A 23,163-nucleotide genomic window follows, 5' to 3' on the forward strand; every position below is an offset into this window, starting at 1 on the left:
GATTAAATCATTTAATAATTCTAACTCTTGACATAACCACGTTTAGGCAATAAACATATTTTGCTCACAGGATAAAAAACACAAAAGCCACAGTAACACTTGTGTCGTCGTATTCCAAGTTACAAAAGCGCGTTTGATTTAATATCGCGAAATCCGTCGGGAGTGCAGTCGGCACCGAACACTTTAAAATGTTTAATGTAACTAAAATGTATACATATAAAGAATACTGGGGCAGATCAATATTAAACACAAATGAATATGATTCGCAAAATAGTATAGTATAATCAGCGATTTGAATGAATGTTGTAAATTACTGTCTATAAAGACGAAGCGTATGTAATATTGGTGTTGCTCATGCGTTGAAATAGATCTTATTGGCAAACATCACAAACATGCATATAATTGCATTTATTGTCAGTGTATACTCTTTATAAATAAATACATAATTGAAAAATAATATCATATAATACTAATCTAAAATAAAGATGCATCTAAGCAAGCAATCTTCGATGTGATTCATTGTTTCCTTTTCCCGACCACAGAGTAACATATTAAAAGTTTTTTTGTTAATAAGTGATTATAACACTTAAGACATATCCGAGTAACTAAGAATGAGAAATCGGAAGTGTTTAATCTATTATTTCACGAAACGCATATGTAATATGTGTATAACGTATTCGACCGAAGACATGACATCTGTTCAATGAATCGTATTCATCTCACATGTTTTTCAGAACAAAAACAACGCCATAAAAAACCGTTGCCCTCATTCATCATTCATTAGTGGCTTTATTGAAACTTCATTTAAAACAGATAGAAACCTGGTGAACTTTAAAAACAATCAGATAGTTGAAAGACCGCATGACACAATTGTTTTTATTATCAACAGTTTTTGTGTGTGTGTACAAACGTGTTTTTATTGTTATCTTGGTCGTTTTATTTAAGTTCGAGTACCAACTAAAATACTAGTATTGTCTATTGTAAAGCTCGTTTTAATTCTATCTTCTGAACGGTGGTTCTTTCATTTTTACTTTCGCAATAATGAGGAGTCAATGTATGTTGACTTAGGAGTTAATCGCTTTGTTCTACGAGGTCATTAAACTTGATGTGCATAAAAATTTTGAAAGACCAATAACCGTATTTAAATCTCAAATAAAACGATAGAGCGAAATCATTTTCATAATATATCCTCTTATCATAACCATGCATTTGTGCTTCATACCATAAACACACATACATGTAAAGAAATAGTATAGGTGTTAATTATTGTAATCGTTTGCATTGACACTCATGTTCTATGTTTTATTTAAGTTAATGAAAAAACGTTTCGTTATTATTATGATTGTTACCCTGTACTTAAACAAATATGTATGCATATATGTGTTTTATGTCATATGGATTTAATATACATTGATTATTAATGCAACTGGACATAATACTTGCTATATATTTTATCAGATAGTTGTAAATATGATTAAACATTATGACTTTTTTTATAAATGTCACAGCTTGGGCCATTTGATATAGCATTTGCATCAGTTACTCGGATGTTGATATGCAATGCCACACATTCTTCTCCATTGCGGAGATAACGCGCTGCATTTTATTAATTTATCTTGTTATGGTTTTTATATTATACATGTTTTGGGACAAACGCACAAACAACTTAAAAAATACGGAAGAATATTACCTAAAAAAATAGTTTTTATTTGAGTATAATCGTTCACAAACCAGTGCAGTTTATCTAATGTTTCCTGTGTATTTATTGGTATATACAATACGATGCTTTATGCAGTATTGATCAGACAACATGCTATTTGAATAAATTTACCATTCACGTTTTTACAAACCAATAATAACAAAACCAAGTTTGATATATGTCGACGTTTTCACTAAAACCACTATAGCGGTGAATGTTTGAATTCATGCTGCGATTCTGGTAGGTTCTTGTTAGTTGATCCAGTGTTATTAAGCTTACATCTTCTTACATCTTCCTATTGTTTTTCTGTCTGACCTCAATTACTCGTATTAAATATTACACAATAAACGTAATGTGTCCTCACCTTTAAGTTATTCGAGTTGTCTCAATTCTCATTTAATGTCAAATCAAGACAAAGGTATCAATTTTTTTTAATCTGAAATTGATATCGTTATTTTATTCTAATACAAAACATGTTATTATCTATACAAGATTATTTACATAATTATTACCCGTTACGTACTTAACAAACAACATATTAACATAAATCATTATAGCACACAGGTTTACAAATATGAGTAGAGTGTAAATAATTGAAATGACAAATGCAAAACACCCACTTCTATGTTTTGCAATCGGTCTTTTTTTTACAATAGGATTACGATTTTATTTTTACCCGGTAATGTAATAAATACCCGTGAGCTCGTATGCAATTTAATTTTTTTATCCAATTTGCAATCAAGCACTGGCAACACATATGTTGATAACAGTAATAATGTAAAAATGGTATCATTTTAAAAAACATTGCGTGTACACCAATAGATTAATTTATCTTAGATTATAAGATATCATTTTTATTATATTATATGTATTAAAAATTGTTCAATCGAAGATCCTTCCGGAAGTCCAAATGTGAGAAATAAGACATTATTTTATCTTGTTAACGTTCAGTCTTGACAGAGAAAGCAGAAAAAATATTCAAATCATTACTAAATATTCAAATCATTTCTAATGATTCAAATCCGCATGGCTGTGTTAAGGCACAATGGAAAAGACCCACAGGTGACAAGAAATATTATGGAAACAACGATAATATGAACCAGACCCTTTAGGTAACTTACTCCTGATGGATTGAATTATGTAGCCGAACTAATCAACAAACACATTCGTAAGTCTGCTTAAAAATGGTACGACTCTTTTAAATGTGCAACTGTTCAATTTTATGTTTTAAAGATTTTTAATTTTAAGCCGCCTTTAAATACTTTAGTTGGATATATTTACCATAACAACCAAACGTGTATTGCCTTCAACTGTGCTGCGGTACCCCATACAACCACAAATTAATACTAGTATTATGTTAAAGAAAAATTAGGCACTTAGTTGCAACATATAATTAGCAATATCAGCAATGAAATGACCTAAACATAAGACAGCAATATATACTTATGACGTCTGCGTGTGAATATTTCTATTTATTTGATGTTATCACTTGTAAAATTTATTTTCCTTTTAACATGACTTAAAAGGTAAATTCCATTAACATGCATTCCATAACACTCATTCGAGTAATACATGAAACTTTAGAAACGAACTTCACATTCTTAGTATTCAACAGTTGTTAGAGCAAAATTGCTAACAAACCATTTGGCATTAATAATAACAATACGAATCGGCCATTGACTTCACACAGTGTCAACAACAGTGAAGTCTATTGTTGCAAAATGATAAACAAATAGCCCTTTAGAACACTTGACTGAAACAAACTTCCAAATAAATTCGTCTCCAATTGTATCAAACCACTAGCAATTCTCTATGAATTTTGGAATAATCCCATAATCTATCCGAATGATATTAAGAGTATGTCAGTAACCCGAGTACTTGCATACCTGTCGCTGGCATATACGTGGAAACAACTCCGAGCAAAACCTTTCAATTACAATCATGAACATATAAACAAGGCTCCGTGTCCTTCGCATTGTGTCATTCACCTGAATACATTTAGCAAAATATCGTTTTCATTGTCCCGAAGTCCGCACTACTTTCGCCTTGTTTTGTTATCGATGGCGACATTTTCTAAGGCATGCTCCTCGTTAAAGGCCACTTGGCTCTCCAGCAGGGCGGTCTGTTGTGACTCATACCGCAGACATCGACCCCACCAGGACCGCTCAACGCAGACCTCCTCCTCGGAGAACGTGAAACATTTGCTGCCCAGAATGTTGAAGTAGATCTTGCCGATCATGTTTGCCATCGAGGACACGGACTGACGCAGACATCCACGAAACCTGAAAAGAGATGTGAACACCGGCGTGTTGTAATAATAGAGTTTACAGTGTCGTATATGATGAATAGATTATGTGTCAATTAAGGATTCAGTTCACCAGGCGAGGGATTATATTTGAGTACTTTAAAATAGCAATTGGTTGCGTATAAATGCAATTTATCTAAAATCAACCTACTAAAAGAGATGATCAAGGAACCATTCTTCAGTGCGCAATGGTTAAAATGGCAACCATTTTAAAGAAAAAGCACATGGGTTGCGTTATGTGGAACAGGCAAATTGGCATCGCTTTAAATAAAAGACTGGCGCATGTTAACAATAATGTTTTATCTGATATTGTTTTTGAAGTTACATTTTTCCAATATTTGTATTGATGGAATGGTTTACGGGCTATTAGTGCGTGAAGGTTTCAAATAAAAGAATAACTCGCATGATGAATACGAAGTTAAACACATCATCAAAAGAAACTTATATTTGGATTGTGTTTGGATACTTTTTAGCCGTCGTAAAAACCTCATTCCACAAAGAGTATATGTAATTAATAAAAGCTGTCAAATGACAACGGCAATACTTGTGGTTATAGGCAACAATCACTTTAGATGCATTTTCGATTTCGATCTTATAAAAAAATATGCCTCCCATGAAAAGTTGGCTTTAATAATCTCAACTAGTTGGGAAACAAAACAGAAAAAAATGCCTCTTGGTCCTAGGAAAAACTCTTCTGTTATTGAAGTAATTCATCGAGTAATACCGCCCTATAGTTATTATTATGTATTCCCTTGTAATGTTGTTGCTAAGAAACAAATAACTGTACACTAGACGGTAACTGACAAAAATGCTTCATTTCAAACTGGAAGAACATTATATATGTAGGCAAACATTACTTTTTTTCTTGGGATATGTATTGAATGTAAAAAAATATCATACAAGAGTGATGCAGTTAATTACTGTTGTTTATGCTTTTTTATGGCGTCAAATATAAAAGGTATCACTAAGAAGAAAATACGCGATTTAACTCTGATTTGAAAATACTCGGAGGCAAGTAATGTTAATTATAATAAATAAATGAAAAACAGAACAATTAATAAATATTAGCACAGATTATGGTCCGTGCATTTCGGAAGATATATTTAACAAGCAAGTGATACAAATCTTTTTAACACAAACATATATTAAATGCATCTTAAACTTTATTTTACGTTTTTCTTTAAGTATATGTCCTAAAAATATAAAGGAGACCTGAAAACCCCGATGTCGCTCACCTGAGATACAAAGCAACTGACCTGATCTCTGTGAAGCCCAAGAACGAATGTTCCGACCAAGGTTCTTGAAGATTTAACTATACATGTGACTAAAACAGGTTTAACAAGGGTTTACTACGGCCATATAAGAAAAGATTCCCCTCAAACTGGCAGTTTATATGCTTTTCAACTGACCGGAACCGTTTTAGAACTTATCCGACATATCATTACAAAAAATGTTCTGACCATGACCAATAAGACTGGACTATAAATGTAACTTTTTACAATGTTATACTATAGTCATATAAGGAAAAATTCCCCACCCCCTAGCCATGTTTTTCAACAAACCAGTACCATTTCAGAACTGATCCAAGATATCATTTAGGCGAATATTCTGACAATTGTCATGAAGATCGGACAAAAAATGTGGCATCTAGAGTGTTAACAAGGTTTTACCATAGCCATATAACGAAAAATGCCCCGCCCCTTGGTGGTCATGTTTTTCAACTAACCGTAACTTTTTTTTTCGACCTTGTGCAAGATATCATTGGAACAGCTCTTCTTACCCCGTCCCATGTATAAAGGAAAGAAATGTGGCCTCTAGAGTGTTAAAGGGGCCTTTTCACAGATCTTTGCATGTATTGAACATTAGAACTAAAAACAAACTCCAGTAAAGAATCCAGAATGAAATAAAAACAAAACAGAAAAATGTAACCCTCAACAGGGCTCGAACCTTTGATCCGTAGAGTCTTAGAGTAAAAGTATACCACTTAGACCACTAGGCCATCCGTGCTTATACGATGAATGATGTATCTTATACTTTATAAAATCAATCCTCGTAGTTTCTTAAAACATAACGACAACAACAGAACTCTCCAAATTATTCAATCGTTTCGCGTTGCAACTCTTTATAATTTTCAGGTTTAAATCGTCAAAAGATGAATATATTTGCTATTTTAGAGCATGGTATTACTGTTTCCTCACAAATATCATAACTAAAACGAAAATTTGCGAATCTGAAACAACTGTGTTTAATTGTGTCAATTTACCAAAACGTCAAAAGGCCCCTATAACAAGGTTTAGCTATAGCCATATAAGGAAAAATGCCCCGTCCCCTGGCGGCCATGTTTTTCAACCAACCGGAACCATTTTCAAATGTATCCAATATATCTTTAGGAAAAATGTTCTGACCAAGTTTCATAAAGATCGGAGAATAAATGTTGACTCTTTAGTGTCAACAATGTTTTACTATAGCCATATACGGAAAAATGCCCCCACCTCCCCCCTCTGGCGGCAATATTTCTCGATCAATCGGATTCATTTCCAAACTCATTCAAGATATGATAAGGACAAATGCTCTGACCAAGTGTCATGAAGATCGGACCAGTTATGTGGCCTCTATAGTGTTTACAATATTATTCAACCAACCGGAACAAGTGTCACCCCGTCAAAGATACTCTTGTGACAAATCTTCTTACCAATTTTCAAGAATATTGGACAAGAAGTGTGGCCTCTATCGTGTTAACAATGCAACTTTTGACGCCGCGCGACGCAAGACGGACAAATGGCGATTACAAAGGTTCACCATGAGTACATTGTGTTCAGGTGAGCTTACAAGACCTGTTACTTTTATGGATAAAGAACATACTTAAATGAATGTAACCAGAGTGATAAATAATGAAACAATAGAATAGATCCACTTACTTTCTCACAGATAAATAGAAGATAATACTTGCATAATTGCATATGTATATAACTTATTGCATAGATAATGTGTGTATATAGATCGGGATTTACAGGTGTCGATAACAGCTACCAACGCCTCTGTTGATAACCTCTCGTTTTTTGAAACCTAATAAAAATAAAATTAGTATTTAATGTTTTCAATATGTGTTCTCCAATCAATTCATGGTGATGGTTAATTGTTCTGTAATGTTCGTAAATATTCATTAATAACGATATATGTGCGTTGCGTGGCGTTATATTTTCTACTTTGATTGACAATTATAAAGGTTAAATTAATACGATATAAAATAACGTTTCAGTACATATTGGTTAACAAACTAACATATACATGAAAAAGGCACTAAAGTTCTGATTAAACGAGCCGAAAACAGCATATACCTACCTTCCAAAATTATCATTCATACAGCAATTAAACTATTCTTCTCCAGTATTTGCTATTATGCCTGGAATGCGCGTAGTTTATTTCACTAAACATTCGTTTAAGATTCATGGTGTTTTGCATTACAGTAAATGTTTTTTTCGGGAACACAGATTTTTTTTATGACGAAGTAATAACAACGCGATTGGAATGGCGTTTTATTACCCCTAACGTTCTGTTTTTGTTACTGGAAGCTGGTTTAATCATACGGTCAGTGGCATTGTTTCGTTCGGTTATTGCCTTTAGAATTCTTGGAGTAATAAGTACTGGTACAGGTAATATACACGACCATCATTTGTGATTTAGATGCTCGAGATAGACGACAATTATTTTACAAATAAGAACGCTAATGACATATACGAGGATGCTCTCTTCATAAGAGTTATTTCAGCAATCATTTCTCAATTACTTCAACAAATACATGTGCAATAAGTACACAATAAGTAACACACTAAACGCCAAACTATTTCATTTAACCCACTTATGCCTAGCGTCTAGAAAAAAGGCATTGGCAAACAGCGTAGACCCAGATGAGACGCCGCATGATGCGGCGTCTCATCTGGGTCTGCGCTGTTTGCTTAAAGAAATTTATGTAAAAAAATATTATAAATATAGAAATAAGTATACTAGAAATCCCTTATTTCGAAAATAAATTGATCCAATTTAAAAGGATATGAGAGTCCACTGGGCATAAATGGGTTAATCTGACACAAGCTTTATGTCATGTAAAATGCTTCTGAATCTGCGATTAAATGAAATACGGTTTGCTTATATCATTATGTATATACGCCTTCAAACGGGAGAACAATGGCAAATGATAACTTAGTTGTATCAATTAACGTACGCAAATCGTATTGGTTGACCTTATTGAAAAGTAAACAGGATGAGGACAACATACATCGATGTGCCGAACATAGTGCATGTGTTCCCCTAGATCAGCACAATACCAGTATATGTACCGTTCACGTGAATGAGCCGAACTGATCCTTAGGCACACAAATAATGCTATTTAAAGCGCGAAATACTCTCGAAGGCACGTGTTAATACATACGTGCGTTTCCTTAAAAATGTCATTAAATGAATTAAATTAAATCACAAATCTGTAATGTTTGGAATAGTTACGAATAATTATAATAACATAGACAAGATAATAAATGTGCCTCTCTTGGGGTTTGAACATTGGACCTGTCGTAGCAAACATGTTACCTCTACACCCAACAGTCTGGCGAATTTGTAAGGTAGTTTTAAAACGTGTTGGCACTACAAGTTCGTGTAGTATTTTAAAGAAATGCGTTCCAAGAGTTTACTATTTTTCCAATTTCCACTATACAAAAATTCCAAATGTTGGTTTTCATGTTTCGTTGTCAGAATGGTGGGCTTATTAAATACAAATACAAATTTTATTTTAAGTTGGTTTGTACATAACATACAGAAGAATATATATTTTTGGAATATTTGACAAGTGTATTTGAAACTTGCCATTATAAAAATAGTAAAAAGGTATCTGTAAGTTTATTCTTTCATCAGGTTATGTATTTCTGATTCTAACAGCCTTATTCGATACAATGGGTCTTGTTACATGACTATTCAAGCACAATAGTATTACGAGCAATATGCTATTAAATAATACGAAATTCGATCTGTTTTGGTTGCTTGTCTGACAAACCAATGACCTATGCTCGGGATTTCAGTTGGTTGCTTGACTGACAAATACACCAATGACCTATGCTCGGGATTTCAGTTGGTTGATTGAATGACAAATAGGCCGACCACCTACGCTAGGGATTTCAGATGATCCTCTAAACAAATCCAATGTTGATGGCAATCATGCAACCATTTGCACTGAGATAAACGCTGATTTATTTAACAGATTATTGGTCCTTGGGCGGGTAAAATGAGTGGTCATGGTGTTAAATTTCTAACCTCATGTCGACAGGTGTTAAACTACAAATTATCAAACACCGACAGTCAATCAAAGGGACTAGAGTGATCGTTCATCGATTTGCTGTATTTTAGAGGCTAACACCAGGTGTATTGCACAATTTTGTGCATTATTGAGAAAAATCTTCATGTGCTTTTCAATTAAAATAAAATAACAAGATCATAATAACTTACGGAATTCGTTTGAATAAAAACAAAGGTAGTATTGTGACGTGTAATAGTCATATAAATGCAAAAATAAAAACGATTGTTTAACGGAAATTAATTTGAAATATTGTTTACACATAACTACTTTACTTGTTATAAAAAGCAGGAACATTATCAGAACAGATCAAAACAGAACAATATTGTATTTAGTTACGCATAGTACAGCTCATCGTGATCAATAGTATAAGACATTAATACATTCGTGAAAAACAGTAATTGAAATAATAATGCATTATGCGTGAGAGTCTTGTGTGTTCATTTACACAATGAATTGAGTGTGTAAACCATATATTAACAAAAATCAGTTGAGGCAGAAAAAACAATATTCATTCGTTTTATAATAAACTGTCATGATAAAAGAAATCAGCCTTAATAGACGAAAACACAATTCATTCATTTCATATGAAACAGTTAATAGATTACAATAATAAACGTTTCAGTAAAAAAAATACATTTTCCCTCTTCTTAAAGCATGTAATACAGTCAAGTGCTAACTTTTTGAGGGTCCCTTTATTATTACTATTTAAAAGTTTCAAAAATGTTAAGCCTACTTGGTCTTATTGAGAAATGTTTCGATATGTATTTGGATCCTTCTTCTAAATAACATGGACATTTAAATATGAAGTGATATTCCTCTTCTTAATCGTTAGGATTACATAAAGTGCAAATTATATGTTGACAATCAAGGAGCTCGACATAATTATATTGTCTGTCAACTTGCGTGGCTTTGGTATGTATGTATATATATGTGTGCTTTATTTATGAACCGTATAATTGGTTGTGACAACCCAAACAGTTCTACATTAATTACTACGAACGTAAAATGGATTTGAGGTCGACTTACATGTTGGTTCTATTCAATGTATGAGATAACGGGATTAAAGTAACGACCTTTTTCAAGTGGCCGTGTTCTAAGCGATGATAAATAATTAGTTGCAATCAAATTAATGACATTCCATTCGTGTGTCTGTAAATCATTCAGGAAAATGAAATGGCATGTGTCGCGCATGTATACTCTTGTTCATGGTTAACTTCGAAGTATATCACTATTATAAACATGCATTACCCTTCCACCACCATGATTATCACTATCATCATTATCTTCCTCACCATCAATATCGTCATCAGCATCACTACAGTCATGATCATCATTATCAATAACAAAATAACCATCATCATCGCCACCACACCACCATCAATATCAGCATTAGCATTATTTTGGATAATTAATAATAACAAAAAAATATCTTCTTAATTTGATTATCATGATTTTTTTTGCATCAATATCAAAATCAACGCCAGTATTATCATAACTCTGATGTTGTCGTCATCATCATCACCACCACCACCACAATCAGTATCATCATCATTATCATTATCCGCCACATCGTCATCATTATCAGCATCAGCAGTATTATGATCATCCTCATTATAATCAGCGTCATCAACATCATCATCATGATTATCACGATCATTACCATCATCACAATGATTGTAGTCACAATAGTTCAAAGTAAAGTTAAAACCCAAAAGAAATGTCCGGTTAGGGTGACAGGTGACCGGTAGATGAGGAATCCGAGTGCACAAATATCCTTTCTCGTATCCTTTCAGTTAATGAAAAACAGTGTCTTTATGTTCCTAAAAAAATGTTCATACTATCATAAGAATTATTGTCTTAACGCTACTTATATTAATTTATTACATAATATTTTACTTTTATTGTATTTAAGTAGTGAAGCCGGTATTGTTTTATTGCTTAAGTTTAAGTAAATAAATAAATAAATATATATATATATATATATATATATATATATATATATATATATATATATATATATATGTATATATATATATATATATATATATATATATATATATATATATATATATTTGGTTGAGAAAAAATATTACAATAATCGATATTACCAACATCGAACAAATGTTCTACAACGGGAAGAGAATGCCAATAAATCCGTCGTTAGATCCTGTTGAGTTTGAACACTTGCTCTCTGAGGTTCAGAAACATATGGTGTCTACTTCTGAATCGTACTCACAGAAACTCAAAGAAACTTTCTGATCTTAATAGTGTTTCCCATTTGACTAATGTGAAGTTTACTAATGTCTCTAAAACCAAGAAACCTAGAATTCGCCGATTTGAACGTCGTCAATCCAATACTCGACCTAACAGTCAGCCCAATATTGTCGTAAATCTTTCAAGCACAGACCTTACAGAACACGAACAAAAATTACTTTCAAAGGGTCCGAAACCACCCCACATTGACAGAGGTAGCCTGATTGAAGATAGCAAATCTTTTAGTAGACAACTTAGACTCAAGTCCCACTTTTCAAAAGCAGAACCACTTTATGATAACAGCTCTGTTCCTATCGAAAGAGAAAATTCAGATTCACAAACAGAAAACCAAATCCTTAATGAAATGGGTAGCCTTGACGAAAGACGCAGTAGCCTTCAGGATAGGCGCAGTCCAAGTCAGGAAAGGCTAACAACCACCACTTCTGAGGATTGTGAACTCACAAACAATAATGAAATGTACCCCAAATTCAAACTAAAAAGCAAATGGGAACCCCAAAAACAATCTGTATCGCTCGAAACATTTATTCATAATGTCGAATCGGACATTTCAGAAGCCCAAACAAATACAAACATGAAAAGCAACCTCATTAAACATGAACGACAAGCTCTGCGGTCATTGAAAAACAATAATGACATTATTATAAAACCAGCAGACAAAGGGTCCGCGGTTGTCGTTATGGAAAAAGAACAGTATATATCTGAAGCCGACCGACAACTCAGCGATGCCAGGTTTTACAGGCGTTTAGACTCTGATCCCACCCAGGAATTTCAGGCAAAAGAAGTAACAAAACTCAAAGAAATGTTACACTCTGGAGAAATCAGCGAAAAAAACTTCGACTATCTCTCAATCACCAACCCCAGAGCTGGCCGATTTTATCTTTTACCAAAAATACACAAACCCGGCAACCCTGGACGTCCAATTGTCTCAGCGAATAGCCACACAACTGAACGGATTTCGGAGTTTGTGGATTATCATCTCAGACCTCACGTAGTAAAACTTCCGTCGTATGTAAAAGATACAACGGACTATCTTACAAAAGCATCATCCGACACTCTAACAAGTGACACATTACTTGTCTCCATGGACATTGAATCTCTTTATACAAACATTCCCCACGAAGAAGGCATTGAGGCCTGCACACATGCTTGGGAAACAAGAGACACAAAAGACCATTCAACAAAAACATTAGTGGATTTACTGACCCTTATCCTGAAATGTAATAACTTTGAGTTCAATGGGGTGCATTACCTCCAAATACAAGGTACAGCAATGGGAACTAAAATGGCACCATCATATGCCAACATTTTCATGGGACATCTCGATGGACAGCTCCTGAAGGCGGTACCATTGACACCTTATCGCTGGTTACGTTTCATAGACGATATAGACATGCAGTGGTCTCATGGACAAGACAACCTCAAAATATTCCTTGAACTTGCCAACAACTTCCATAAATCAATTAAGTCCTCTGTTTTTTAATATTCACAATTTTCAATTTTTGAAAATGTTTATGGGCTCATTATATAAGTCGCGTTCTGAGGAAACTGGGCATTATCCATGTGCGTAAAGTGTCGTCCCAGATTTGCCTGTGTAGTCCGCACAGGCTAATCAGGGACGACACTTTCCGCCTAAATTGGATTTTTCATTTAAACGAAAAAAATGTCATAAAAGCGGAAAGTGTCGTCCCTGCAGTGCACAGGCTAATCTGGGACGACACTAATACTGTCTTTACGCACATGCATTATCCAGTTTTCTCAGCACACGCCTCATATTAATTAATAGCATAATAGTTACGATGATACGCGGAAGACAACACTGACCTTGGTTGTTATATCTGCGATCGATCATAGAAATCTCAATCGAGTGAGGGAGGACCAGAGCGTTACCCTGTGTAAAATGCTGACGCGTAACGAAATCCACGGGAGTTTTTTCTTTACGGATGACAAATCAAACACTCGATCGTCGATTGTAATACTAGATTTAAAGCATTTAATGGGCTAATTTATTTATTTATGATTTTTGCGTTGAATGTTATGTGAAATGGAGTGAAATGGGACGGAATTTGTGTGATTTTGTTTGAATTTAATTCTGCCCATTAATTTGTCGCAAACGCCATAGGTGGTATAAAAGACAAATGAACAAATACAACGGGCTTGAAATATAATGCATATTTTTCGCATTAAAATGTCTAGACTTAAAGTTGTCAATGGAATCAATATGCATTCCTTAATCATTCGATCTACAATCAACTAATAAAAAATAAACCACGAAAGAAATGTCAAAACATGCGCATTCTGCGATTTAATGTCAACGAATGTTGTTTCATTCTTAACTTGGAAAAGATGTATTCGTTTTTAAAGGCATTCCACAATATTTCCACATAAGGATTGATGGAACACGTGCAGTCGCAATGTGGCGTGAAGCACATAACATTGCGAATCGCATCCATACTATTATTGTATCTATCATTCTGTGAACTAACATGCACGTTATTAGTATTTGAGGTGACATACGATGACTGATTGAATCGGTTCAAACAGATGACGTTTCGTTTTTTCAAATCAAAAACTGAAATCACAATTGATTCCAAACATGAAAACGCGACTCACGTTGTTAACATAATAAAACAGTAAAGTAAACAAACTGATGATAGAGAATAAAAATCGGCAATAAGCGATATAGTTAAACGTGAGCATACCGCGTGCTAGCTTTTATATCCTCGACATTGGCATAACGTATGAACAGCGATATCAAATGATGGACTACATGTGTTTTTTTAGTGCTGGCTGTATTATTGTTAATAGTTTCTTGCACAGAGGTCCGGGGAAGTTATATCCTGGCCTTCTGTAAGGATGTAAAACACACGCTAATGAGCATATTTCACTGAAATTAATATCCAATCGTGCTCGCTAGATAATTAAACGAATTACGCTGATCGTTTAATTGGTATTTTATATTGTGATAGTTTTGCTTTCAAAAACAACGCAATTGGTAACATAAAACCATGTCAATTAGAAAATACAAGTTAAATGTTTAGGACGTGGATAATCCATGAATTTATAAACACGTGTATTTAGGCACAATGGCGAAGTTATTCGTGAAACCGTTTTCATTTATGACAAATCATAGTCGACTATACCTGTAAACTATTAGCAGTATCAATATATATTATTTTAAGTGCTTGCAGATATGACGTGGATTTATTCATTAAATACTCAGTTTCAATTCAAGAATATCGCTCAAGTTCCAAATCTAACTGTCCCAATTCATACTTTGAATGTGTGTGTGTGATGCTATTATTTTAATGGTTTAATCCATTTATGCCTTGTGGACTCTCCCATCCTTCTAAATTGTATAGATGTATTTCCAAAATTCTGGATGTCTAGTATATTTATTTCTATATTTCGAATACTTCTTACAGAAATTCCTGTAAGCAAACAGCGCAGACCCAGATGTGTATACGCTGTTTGCAAAGGCCTTTTTCTAGACGCTCGGAATAAATGGGTTAATATTTTAGCCGCGATCTGCGAACATAGGGCTTAATGCATGTGCATAAAGTGTCGTTAGATAAGACTGTGCAGTCTGCAGTGTCTCTTCTAAACGAATTAAGCCTTTTTCACAGAGCGAAGCTATTTTTTATTTTCTTCATCTAATTTAGTCAGCAGTATTTCCAACGTGTACCAGCTTCGATAATTGATTAAGCGGAACTCTTCTGGGATGTGAGAAGTGATCGTGTCACTAGAACATTAACTACACCATACAAACTAGCTGGCCTGCAAAAAGGTAGTTACTAAGAGTGTTGTAGTGTGTTATTTACCGTTTTACATTTAAAGTATGTGATTCTTGCGTGTCGTAATGTCGTAATGTCATGTAATCCAGCCTTTCCAATTACGTAAGTGATGTTTTATGTAATTAAAAGCTTTTGATTACAATCAGGCGATCGAGCGATGTCTACCAAGACGTAAATTTCAACACCTCAGTCAGCCAAACTTTATGTATTCGTTCTATGATATATGAGTCGTGTTCTGAGAAAACTGGGCATAATGCACGTGCGTAAAGTGTCGTCCCAGATTAGCCTGTGCAGTCCGCACAGGCTAATCAGGGACGACAGTTTCCGCCTAATTTGGAGTTTTGCTAAGGAGAGACTTCATTTAAACGAAAAATGACATAAAAGCGGAAAGTGTCGTCCCTGATTAGCCTGTGCGGTGTGCCCAGGCTAATCTGGGACGACACTTTACGCACATGCATTATGCTAGTTTTCTCAGAACACGACTTATATCATACTTCCACTAAGCGGTATTACTAAGGCCAGACGCGTGGCTAATTGAAACTGGCAAAATAAGAACATAATATTTCAACGTGTATTATCATAATTTAATTAAGCAAAAACGAACATTTTGTAAAATTGCATATCAGAAAAAATAATTAGGAATTCGCATAATCGAGGCGTTTAAGAATGAGCAATAAATAAACGCTTTAACAACGTGACACTGTTTCTTCAACAGTATCATTTTTCACAGCCCTTGATGTGTGGACTCGTTGATTTAAACGTATATGTTTTAACATTCCGAAAGAATTTAAGTGTGCTTTATACTTACTGAGGTTATGCATACTTTAACGTGAAGATTTGACGTATTAATATATAGCATTATTTTATCTATAAGATCCTTTGTTTCAAACAATTTACAATGTGTATATATTAGCAAACGGTTAATAAGATATGATCTACGTATTAACAAACCGTATCTGTGTAATCAATTTAATGTCTACTGTATAGATCCAGACGCAACAGATGTCGATTTCTCAATAAAAAATACATGACAACTCAAGAGAAGACCGGACATTAACTCATAATGTGCACTGTATGTGGTTTTGAATGTGTCAAAAAGATTGTGACAAAAAACTGTCGCTACTTTTCGTCATAGGTATATTTAATGAATACAAGTTTTGCCTGTTGTCGATACATGGTAACTCAAATCTTGCTCTTGTGTGCGTCACCTCATAATAACATTGGGATATTCTATCATTAAATTCCACATAAAAGAGCCGTAAAAAGCTAATTAAAAATATATATCATCTTGGGAGTATTTTAAAGCATACCGGTATATCAACAAAACGACACGTACTCAATAAAAGTGGGTCATGGCGTCAGGTACTTGCGATATCTTCAAGTCGAATGTAGCAAATTGTGACATCTAAAAGTGTTCTCTCATTTCGGAGAGCGAAATATTGTTAATGCATATTTTAATACCGACACCTTTTGGTTTCAAAGTATAACGAATGGTTTATTAATTCATTAAAAATCTCTGAGTAAAGTGCACTAGTTCGTAGGGTGAGTTGAAGAGTGAATTCGTCCAAATTGCAGTGAATACGTTTTGAAGACAAATTAGATTTAAATGAAATAATAAATATAAACACCGCGCGTGTTCATACGTTTAAAAATATTTTATTTCCGGTCGCCATAGCCTGTGACATATGGAAGGGAAATACCGCCAATATTATTCATCACCAGAAATGTTGCACGTGTTGAGTATTAAGCTGATATGTTTCATCTTGCAATTATAGATTATACATACATGTCAAATAATATCCGTTCAAATAAGCAATGTTCGATATATTGTTATGATTCCAATATCAGAGGGTGGGGATTTTTTCATTCATGGTTCTTCGTCAATTTTTCTCTCATTAAAAAAAGTTTTATTATTTATTTGAATATATTAGGCTCCTGGGCCCATATACTATCCAGGGTACGTTACTTCCACCTGTGGGCTGGTAGGATTTTACTAATGACAATTTTTACCCTAACACCGTTTGACTTGAAAATGCGTTGTAAAATGTTGAATTGTGATTTGTCAACTTGTAATCTGTAGAATTGTAAAGTGTACCCTTGTTAGATGCTGACTTGTAGCAGATTACTAAAACCGATCGTACATCTTAGAAAATATTGAACATGCTAATGTAGTTTTTTTTATCAACTTCTTAATTTTCTGACAGATCTGAAGTTTAAGAAGTTACATGTTTGTATTTAAACATTTAAACTTGTTGAAGTTACAAGTCTACACATGTGTAGTGTGGACATCGATCTAATTTAAATGAAAATATCTTCATATTCATAATTGATTTATTTGCATATCGATTTTGTAGAATCGGAACATACAACATTTTACAATTGTACAAAACAGATATTCAAATGTTGTATTTAAGCATTTTAAAAATTCTCAGTTAAACAAATGAGCTGAATATTCAACACGTGCAACATTTCTGGTGATGAATATTATTGGCGGTCTTTCCCTTCTATAGTGACACGATGTACTCTAATACTTGGTGTAAGACAAGTTTCACGACCCTGATTTCATATCACTGTTCAGTGGGTAATTAGAAATGCATTTCAACACATGCATAGTTTTAAAAATGAATTAATTCTGCTGTTCTGGCTTGATGGATATGAAAGAATGGATGTAAGCGCAAATGGGTTAATGAAAAGCCACACGAACACCGCATTTTAATGAGAATTCCATTCAGGACGGCACGCGAATTGATGAGGCGAATATGCTGTTTAAGGGGCATCGGAAATAGCGCCGCAGCTTTCAAGATAGGTGCAGATATTAAACCGAATCATGCGACCAGAACGCGGTGCAAGTGCGGACCAAATACAAGTGGTTCGTACTCCTTATAGACTCGAGCCGTCTGACAAGGTTTAACAGAAACCCCTTCTAATTAAATCTATCCGAGTTCATAAAATATACATGAAACTGGGTTAAATAACTCAACGCTGAATTATTTTCTCTTTTTATGCGATACAAGTTTTATATCAACGACAAAAAATGTCTCAAAATTATGCTGATAACTATGATGAAATATTACCTGGAAAACAATAAATGGATCGCATATCATTTCGCAACGTGGTATTTGTCTGAGTATGTTGCCCGTGTCAAATATGATCACGAAACTTTGCACTGAAACCTTACGATTTTGTGATGCAGCGGCGGGTATTTGGAACAGCACAAAACACAGACACTAACAATAACATGCATTCGTCCCCTCATTTAATGTCTAGTTGTATAATGTCTCTTCTGCGCATATCTTGGCGCTTGTTGCAGCTGTCATCACATATGTATGTGAAATGCAATCGGACCAAGCGATTCTAACTTCTACGTGCCAACAAGCATGAGAATAGAACGTGCTAAAACGCGAACCAGTTTGATTTCAATTCTGTAGCAGTGCTCATTCATTTGAGGCGCGTTCTGAGAAAACTGGGCATAATGCATGTGCCTTAACTGGATATTCGTGTAGAAGAGACTTCCTTTAAACAAAAAATACCATACAAGCAGAAAGTGTCGTCCCTGATTAGCCTGTGCGGACTGGACTGCACAGGCTAATCTGGGACGACACTTTACGCACACGCATTATGCCCAGTTTTCTCGGAATGCGACTCATTTTATCAGTTAGAGTAATTACGGTTCTCATTTTTGCCGTGTGTGATTTTTGTTATTGATGATTCGCAATATTAGCATTGATGTATAGGATTAAAATTGAACATTGATTAAAAATGTGCGCTCAAGATTTCACGATTTAACATCATGGTTAGCATTATAAAATATTCACTAGACCTGAAAAAAGTAAACCCGACTGTAGACAATTTTTGTAAAAAAAAAATATATTTGTGATGCACGAGTCAACACTTTAACCAACATGACCGTCGAACAGTCGTCATTATGTGATTGCAATATGGCGCTGTTATGTGCGTACCCTCCAAAGAACGAACGCACTGAATATAAACAAGCGCCCACAATATATGTCATTCCATTCGGTGTTTTAGAACAGGTGAACGCGAGTGCCAAAGAGTCTGTTTGCTGTGATAAAAGATAATTACCTAACGGGAACATTTGTTAGTTTATTTTTTTTTCTCTCATGCGTTTTTGTGAATTATGCGCCCCTTAGTTATTCCAATGTCCCAAATTTAAAGCAGTTTTTACGTTAGTCCCGAAATGTTCTGACACGAGTGCATTTGGTACCGACATATGACATCGCGTTAATTGTTGAATATGGCAGTCAGTGTCCTATATATTTGTCTTTCAAAATAACAAAATTAAGGAGAATATGTTTAGAGTAAGTTTATGTACAATTTTTTTCAGTAAACTTGTCCGTTTAGAGTGAACAATAACTCTCTTTGATTATATTTTTTAACATTAAGTTTTTGCTTACGCTCATTTTGATAATATCAAATATAATTATACTGATATCATTAACATGAAATGTATGTACTTTTTGTAGTTTAACAGGAAAAAATCCTGCATTTTATGAAAGTGTCGCCCCTGATTAGGCTGTGCGGACTACACAGGCTTATCTGGGACGACACTTAACGCACATGCATTTAACCCAGTTTTCGCAGAACGCGACTCATGTGAGAAAAACGGTACGAAGTGGAATAGATTTAACTAAGATGTAAAGAGAAAAGGAAAGCATATTTAAAGTTTCATTGAAACCGTATTTTCAATCTAACACAAAATGCAAATTATGTTTAACTGTAATAGTTTTTGTGATTGTATTTGATTCTATAGTGTTAAAACGACGAGTATTAAACGACGTTTTGATCACAATTTTACAAGCATACATGAGTCGCGCCCTTGAGAGACGGGCTAAGTGTATCTGCTCTGCGCCTAGACTGATATATCCGTTTAGAGGATTTAAAAGAAAAGTTCCAAAAAAGCGAAAACAGTTTACCCTGATTAGCCTGTGTGGACTCCAGAGGCTATTATGGGAGGAGACTTTACGCACATACACTAAACCCTGTGCATATATAACAATATACAAAACCCTGTATATGGGTTCAGTTAATTAAATATCATCCTACTGAATCGTATAGTTCAACAATCTTACAACGACATTGTCCTGAAAAGGGACTGATATGTAAAAGTTCCCTTCTATAATAATAGACAAAGGAGGCATTAAAAAACGAATAAAATTCCAGAAAATTATTAAGTTGGTGTAAAACAATTATGCTGCTTCATATTAACAAATCAGAAATATGTATCGTAATATTCATCTTTATGTGACTATGCTGTTTAGTATTTAACCCATGTATGCATAGCGTCTAGAAAAAAAGGCCTTGGCAAACAGCGTAGACCCATATGAGACGCCGCATGATGCAGGTCCCATCAGGGTCTGCGCTGTTTACTTAAAGGAATTTCTGTGAGAAATATTCTAAATATAGAAATAAGTATACTAGACATCCCCAATTTCAGGAATAAATTGGTCCAATTTTGAAGGATGGGAGAGTCCACCAGGCATAAATGGGTTAATAATTTAATAAAACAGGACCCAGAAACGCGATAACACTTACCGCTGATCGCACTCGCAATGCAGCAGGCTATGCAAGCGATAGTTGAAGAGGTTGTGACGTGACGTGAACGGCGGGATGACAAAGGGACAGCAGTCGTGGTCGCGGCAACACATGTCCAGCTCATGATCGTCCCCAAGATCATCAAAGCACTGCGCCAGGTCGCCCTTGCCGCACCATTTTGTGCCAGGAAAGATGAGAACGCTGCTAAAGTCGAATGCGCCGCGTTTAGAACGCTGATTCTTCTTGACCGGCACGGCTGCAGATCGTTTCGAGAGGTTGTGGTCTTGTGGGGTTAATAGGGTTTCTTTAGGTGGCGCGGGTAGAATACCCTTGTAGCTGTTTAGTTTTTCTGGATCGAGTGTATTGATAATTTCGGCCAAAAGGTCTGTGAAGTTACCAGATTTTGCTTCCTGTTCTGCGGTTTCGGTTGCTTTCACCAGAAATTTGCGGCAGTCTCTCCGTAACGCTTTCATGTTGACGTAATCTTCAAGCTCTCCCAATTCCGTTGCATCTTGGAACGTCAAATGTGCAAGCGACATGTTGTGTTTTGTATAGTTTGTAATTGACGTGGAAACAAACACGTCCCCGAAGTCTTCCCTACATATTTCTCTATCACCCATGATAAAAGATGAGATAAAATCCAACATTTGATTTGTGTCTGACGAAAGGTCGCACTCTTTCAACGCGCCTCCCTGAAAAACCGCCTGAAGTATATCCCGGCCGTCGGTCACCTGACGTAACGTCATGTCATAGTCCGGCGAGTAGCCTGCTAGGGAGAAACGTCTCCAAATACAGCGTCTTGTTGCAGGCGATTCGTGTTTCGCGCTCGCCATGTGCGTTTATTCGAACGCCGACGAAGTTCGTCTGATGCATCAGGCGAGTTCGGATACGAATCCATTGGTCGCCGTCGAGATGAAGACCTCGACATCCTCCGTTCTCTGCTCCCAGCAAGAGGGAAAATATTAATACCGCTATTTTCACTGGGTCCATTTTCATGTATCCATGGTGATTTTTCACATTTTAATTACATGTATTTCTAACATCACAAACACTCGAGGCGACGAAATACAGAATATTCTTGCTACTTTTCACCCCAAAAAATATGTTCATATCCGTTTAAGATTTATACAATCATTCGGATTGTTCCTCCAGATAGAACACAAAATACCCGACACGTTCAACAACCTTTTGCAGCGCGATGGGACTTGTCAGCACAATCAACTGTCGACAAGCGACTGATTGGAAGATTGGTTTTTGTGGTATAGTGTAACCGACTAGCGCTAACGCTCCGACTACATTGAAGTTCGCAATATAAGATCTACCGGTGTTCGCTTTCAAAGTGAATGAGTATAAACAAAAATAGATTAACCATTGTAAATAGTCTTCTTTTAAAATCATATACGTTTTTACACAATTAACAGCAACAAACAAACCATAAACCTCGCGCTCGATACACTTGGGTGGAAGTTACATTTATTGCATAATATAAAATATGTTGTTTAAAATTGATTACATATACCTGCGCCTCGACATGGTCAAACATGCATTAATTTAAAAGCGTAGTAAGTGTTTCGTGTGCGTTGTGCATTAAAGGGGCCCTTTCACATTTTGGTAAATTGATAAAAATTTAAAATAAATCAGATTTGCGCATTTTCGCTTAAATTATGATATTTGTGAGAAAACTGTAATACCGAACACTTGCCATGTTCTAAAATATCCATTATAGGCATCTTTTGACGATTTAAAATCTGAAAATTATGAAGCGTTGCAGCGCAAAACGATTGAATAACTTGGAGAGTTCAGTTGTCAACTGTCGTTATATATTTTGTGACACTATGATGATTGCATAAATATGAAGTATAAAATACATCTCTCATGGTAAGAGCAGGGCTGGCCGTGTGGACTTACGATTAGACTTTTATTCCATGGCTCAGTGGTTCGAGCCCAGTTGAGGGTTACTTTTTTTCTTTCTGTAATTTTACTTTTGTTTTTACAGGAGCTTTTTGGGTCCACTGTTTACATTTATCAATATAAAGCATTTAATGACAAACTTATATACGTGTCAAATTCTGTGATAAGGTCCCTTAAACAAACTTGCATTTATATAAGTGCAGGTCAGAGTGTAAAAAAGGGACTATTAATTCTACGTTCGTATTGTACTTCGAATTTTAACTAGAACAAATTATGCCTGGTTAAT

At 35.0% G+C, this 23,163-nt stretch overlaps 1 protein-coding gene across 1 annotated transcript; it reads right to left on the minus strand.

The window, feature by feature from the left end:
- Nucleotides 1–1,691: 1,691 nt before the first annotated feature.
- LOC127847724 (uncharacterized) lies at nt 1,692–22,187 on the minus strand. The gene is made up of 2 exons (XM_052379822.1): nt 20,967–22,187; nt 1,692–3,981 (listed from the first exon to the last, which is right to left on the minus strand). The coding sequence occupies exons 1-2, from the start codon at nt 21,797–21,799 to the stop codon at nt 3,735–3,737; spliced, it is 1,080 nt and encodes a 359-aa protein (XP_052235782.1). The 5' UTR covers nt 21,800–22,187; the 3' UTR covers nt 1,692–3,734.
- Between the last annotated feature and the right edge of the window lie 976 nt (nt 22,188–23,163).

This window comes from Dreissena polymorpha, chromosome 10 (assembly GCF_020536995.1).
Source record: "Dreissena polymorpha isolate Duluth1 chromosome 10, UMN_Dpol_1.0, whole genome shotgun sequence".
Lineage (NCBI taxonomy): Eukaryota > Metazoa > Mollusca > Bivalvia > Myida > Dreissenidae > Dreissena > Dreissena polymorpha.